General features: G+C 37.6%; 2 protein-coding genes across 2 annotated transcripts in view; one reads left to right on the top strand and one right to left on the bottom strand.

The window, feature by feature from the left end:
- LOC102210347 (NACHT, LRR and PYD domains-containing protein 3-like) overlaps positions 1-2,201 on the top strand; it is a 9,195-nt gene extending 6,994 nt beyond the window's left edge. Inside the window, exons 10-13 of the mRNA XM_013912274.1 lie at positions 110-283; positions 1,162-1,335; positions 1,417-1,463; positions 1,560-2,201. Coding sequence (XP_013767728.1) covers positions 110-283; positions 1,162-1,335; positions 1,417-1,463; positions 1,560-2,098 — 934 coding nt within the window. The 3' untranslated portion in view covers positions 2,099-2,201. The remainder of the gene's footprint in view (positions 1-109; positions 284-1,161; positions 1,336-1,416; positions 1,464-1,559) is intronic.
- Positions 2,202-2,560: 359 nt separating this feature from the next.
- LOC102210051 (PI-PLC X domain-containing protein 1-like) overlaps positions 2,561-5,210 on the bottom strand; it is a 26,869-nt gene continuing 24,219 nt past the window's right edge. Inside the window, exons 5-6 of the mRNA XM_013912273.1 lie at positions 4,500-4,570; positions 2,561-3,643 (exon numbers count right to left, since the gene is read on the bottom strand). Of these exons, the coding sequence (XP_013767727.1) occupies positions 3,369-3,643; positions 4,500-4,570 (346 nt within the window). The 3' untranslated portion in view covers positions 2,561-3,368. The remainder of the gene's footprint in view (positions 3,644-4,499; positions 4,571-5,210) is intronic.

Below are 5,210 nucleotides of genomic sequence, written 5' to 3'. Positions count from 1 at the left end.
ATATATATATATATATATATATACACACATATTTTGTTCATTATGATAATGAAAGTCAAGGGTAAATGGATCACAGAAATTACATGGAGAAACATTCTTAATTTTTCAGGTTGAATCACACAAATCTCACAGAGAAATGTGGTCAATATATCTCACTGGTCCTCAGCTCTGACTCTTGCAGTCTGAGACACCTGGATTTGAGTAACAATGACCTACGAGATTCAGGAGTAAAACTGCTTTCTACTGGACTGAGGAGCCCACACTGTAGACTACAAACGTTTGGGTATGCATCTGAGGAATATGTGTTGCACCGTAAGGGTCATTGTGAAAAGACTGGACAGGCAGCCAACTGTGACAAGGGGACCCATTTTTTTCCTAGTAGACGATTTGCTGTCAGGATGGTTGCCCCTTCCTAAACCCTGGCTAGCAGTTTCGTCAAGTTAAAAGGGTTTTTTTCTTTCCCACTGTTGCCAAGTGCTTGTTCATAGGGGATCAACTGGTGGCTGGGGCTTCATCCTAATATTGTAAGGTCTTTACCTTGCAATATAAAAAAACCCAACTTGTGGTGACTGTTATTGTGAATTGGCATAATGTAAATAAAACTGAACTAATGTTGTGTTTGCACACACACTCCATCTCCATAAGACAAAGGTTATAAACTACAATGAAAATAACCCTTAAGAGCTACATTTAAAACTGCTGCGGAGTCAATAAAACTAAATAATTAATAAAAACCTAAACCTACACAACAGAAAAAAAAGCAAAAAATAAATAAATAAATAAAACATCTTCACTAAACAGTATGCACAAACAGCCACAGTTATGAAAGTGCAAACATTTTCATTTAACTTCTCAGATTGCATAGTGTACAAAGCAAGAGAGGGCTTTTTTTCGTCTGAAGTCGGACTAATGAATTCATAGTTGTGGTGGACAGACTGAGTGCAGATTCTTATGAGCACATTTCTGTTTCTTTTGCAAACCTTGAACAAGACCATTTTTTAAAACTAGCTGCTGTACCTGAGGAATTACTTCTTTGCTTTGAAAGACACGTGAGAGGTACTTTACACTGTCTCACTTACATATGACCATCTGCACCAATTATCATGCAAATTATATATTAGTTTTAGGTGGATGGATTACTTCAGTTTTGCACTCTTGCAGATTGTCAGGCTGTTTGATCACGGCAGATGGCTGTACGTCTTTGGCGTCAGCTCTGAGGTCCAACCCCTCCTATCTGAAAGAACTCGACCTCAGTTATAACCATCCAGATGAGTTGGGAGTAAAGCTACGATCTGTGGGACTGAAGGATCCAAACTGGAGACTGGACTCCCTCAGGTATGATGTACATTGGAGTACAGGAACTGTAGAAATGCTAAAGGACTCCAGTCTGGTCTGACTTTGATTTTCCCCTTCCAGCGAGGACCACAGTGGTCTTCAGAGGCTGAAATCTGGTCTGAGGAAGTGTAAGTATATAAGATGTAACACTATATTTCTGGTTTGATTTAAAACCTTCAGACTTACTGCTGTATTTCACCCTTTCCTCTCTGTGTATTCCTTAGATGCATGTGAACTAACACTGGACCCAAACACAGCCCACAAAAATGTTGTCCTGTTTGAGAACAACAGAAAAGTAAGACTGTCACCAGAGAAGCAGCCATATCCTGAACACCCGGACAGATTCGACTGGTGCTACCAGCTGCTCTGTACAACGGGTCTGACAGGCCGCTGTTACTGGGAGGTGGAGTGGAAAGGAGGTGTTGATATTGGAGCAACTTACAAAAGCGTCAGAAGGAGGGGAGCTCTAGATGGCAGCAGGCTTGGATGGAATGAGAAATCATGGAATTTAGAGTTCAATGATAAAAACATCTACGCCTGGCACAATAATATAAAAACAGTTCTCCTTGCTCCTCTGTCCTCTGCCTCTGAAAGAGTGGGAGTATATTTAGACTGGACTGAAGGCACTCTGGCTTTCTACGCAGTCTTGCCTGATTCACAGATTCACCTGTACACCTTTTTCTGTGGTGCCTTCACTGAACCACTTTACCCTGGGTTTGGGTTCTTATCAATAGACTCTTCTGTGTCACTGTTAGAAATATAATCTATCCAAAAAAGGCTAATTTTTCCTGGTGAAATAGCCATAGGTCTCGGTAATGCAGCAAAAAAGAAAAAAAGAAAAATATTTAATAGATGTTAAAAAGAAGAGGCTGTGGTTTTTAAAAATGAGATTTTAAAAAATGCACCTTTTTGTCTAAAGAAATGTAAGGTTTTTTTTCTATAGTTTTAATATTTTAATATCTGACAGATGTTGCTTCTTTTTTGCTAATTAAGTCAAAGTTTGGACATCAAGCTTGGTATGAAAAAAGTAAACAACTATAAGTTCTTGTTTGTTGTTGTTTTGTTGTTGTTGTTTTCACATGTAATTTATTTATTTAATTTAATCCTGAACATTTTGTAGCTTGTGGTGTTTTGGAAAACTGAAAATTTTTAGCCAAGCCTTCATCATTTTGTTTGTGCGCATCGTCTGAGGATTCTAAATATCTTAATTACAAACAAATCCAGGTACAAAAATCACAGATTTTTATTATTCAGGCAGTGTGACGGTAAATGTAGAATAACCAGGTGACATAACCCATGCGTTTCTTTGGACTGTAGAAGAAAGCCACGCAGTCAAAGTTTCAAACTCAAGAGTTGCTTGGTGTGGGGTGACAATGCTAATCACCAAACAGCACCCACACAGCTGTTTATAAAATACAATGTGAAAAATAAATATGAAAATATTTATTTAGAAATACCAGCATTTGATTAATTTACAGTAAAACAAAAAAGAAATGTAACATCATACAAGATATAGTGCAAGACTTTGAGAGACCTAGTATTCAGCACGTTGTTCTCCAAGCTAACTATTGTATAGCTGTACGCTAATTAAAAGTCTGCTAGCATTCGTGATGTTGATAGTAAACACTAAAATTTGTAACATGTGGCATTGTGAAATGCAAAGATAAGACTTTCTGATCCCTAAAGAAAAGTTCACAGCACAGAGACGAGTTATGAGGTAAGAAAAATCATTGAAAAAGAAAAATGAATTAGAAATTAAAAATAAGTCAAAAGAAAAAAGAAAATGCATATACAATATATAGATTGTCATATTTGTGCAAATATTTGTGGAAAAGTGTCCAGTAGTGCAAAATATAAAACTTTAACTACACTTGCACAGTGAATGTGTAAAGAACATGTAACTTGTGTACCTCCTTATAGTTTTAGGTAAAGCATGTTGAAATTAACCTGAATAAATATGTAGACGGTAATGTGATGCTTAAAAAACATCAAGCACACAACTGTATAAACAGGATGGCAGGCTCACAAAATTATTAACTGGCACTTATTTTGGAGGATGCTGGCAGCTTCCTACAGCCTCTGCCCACCAGTTTGTAGTTCAGCTCGACGACAAGCGAGCAGAACTCGCTCATACCGACGAAGTCACAGCACATAATGTTGACTCCCTCGGGTCCTGGCTGCTGCTCACCCGCCCACTGGAGCAGCAGTGAGAGAGAGTTCAACGTCAACATCCTCATGCTCTGGAAAGGGTGCAGGAAGACGTAAAACATGGTCTCTGTCAGGTTCAGACCAGTGACGTAAAAACCATCTGGAAAACAAAACCGTCTGTAAGGCCGGTGCTTAAAGAAACGAACAGCAAATAAAACCTGAGGTAAAATAAATCCCAGCTAGCTGCAGAAGCAGTACACTTCAGAGTATTTTTACTACGTCACTGACATTATTATATTATTAAACTTATGAGAATACTTCTGTCCATCTTGTCCAGGACGTTCTTGTAAAAGATTTTTAATCTCAAGAGTTAAAAAAAAAAAGGTTAATAATAATTATATTATATATTTTGGTGGCTCAATCAACAGTATATGAATATTAGAAATTTGGTATTTAAAGGAATTATTCTGTTTTAATAAAAACATTTCATTTAAATTTTTGAATAAACCTTTTCAACTTTCAATAAAAACGTTCACCACATGGGGGCAGCAAATCCGAATCCATGTTGGATTTTTATTGAAAACCTGCGTAGTCTGAATACGCTTTGAATTTTGAGCTTAAGCATAAATTATACTTCTGCACTGAATCTGTCAATCCTACTACATAAACCCGCAAAAGTGTCCAACATTGTTAGCAGCAAGTATAGTTGTATGTGGCGTGGCTGTGTTGCCGTGGAGTTTCTCTCCAATTTTATCCACTGGCTTCCTGATGATTAAAAAAAATTACAGCAGAAGAAGCAGCATCAGAGGAAACAGTGGTACTGAAAGCCAACACAGGCTGTGTGGGATGCATATATATGTACAAACTAACATTTGTACCTTTGGCAGGTTATTAAATCCAGTAAACTACCTTTACAGTATATTCTGTATCCAGTACTTTTGCTCTAACATTTTAAATACAGGTCTGTAATGCTACTACTTTCCCTCACTGCACTACTTGTTCCAACAACCTCATACCTGGTCTTCCCTGCCGTTGCTGGCCTTCCAGATAGGTGATCACTTTCTTAGGATCTGGGCTGTTAGCATACCTGAACACACAGGACAGGTTCAATCATTTCAGTGTTAGTGACATGACCAACTGTGCAGACAGTAGCCTTGAAAAGTAAAAGTAATCAGGCACTGCTTTAAATCTGTTTTTTCCCCTAATGGCCACCAGTCTTGGTCACCAGTCAAAGACCCAAAAAGAAGGAGGGAGAGAAGAAGACCAAGAAAACCACATAAGGTCTAAGGTTTGAAAATAGGAGGAAACAAACTATCTTTACATACGTGTATATATTACATGCAACCAGTGTTTACATATTTAATATTGTATTTCACACCATGTCACACCATTTATAAATAAACCAACAAGCACGTATTATGTCTGACAGTGAACACAATTGACACTCCAATTATGTCATATTTGAACCTTTGGCTGTTGCTGTTCTCAGTGTGGTTTAAAGTCACTGTACCAACATCTATTATTAATACTTTTGAGACACCAAGATGCTCAAAAACAAAACAAACAAACAAACAAAAAAAGAACAGCTAATATTGCCAGAGAAAGTAATCAGAACCGAAATCACGGAATCGAAGACACTTAAGTAGGGCTGAACGATATATCGCATTTGCGATAATATCGCGACATGATCAAGTGCAATTTTCTAACCGCAAAGGCTGCGATTATAC

This window comes from Pundamilia nyererei, unplaced genomic scaffold (genome assembly GCF_000239375.1).
Source record: "Pundamilia nyererei isolate P.nyererei 1_Seehausen unplaced genomic scaffold, PunNye1.0 scaffold00085, whole genome shotgun sequence".
Classification (NCBI taxonomy): Eukaryota; Metazoa; Chordata; class Actinopteri; order Cichliformes; family Cichlidae; genus Pundamilia; species Pundamilia nyererei.
Note: the sequence above shows the minus strand (reverse complement) of the source record. Positions and strands in the feature narration are given on the sequence as shown.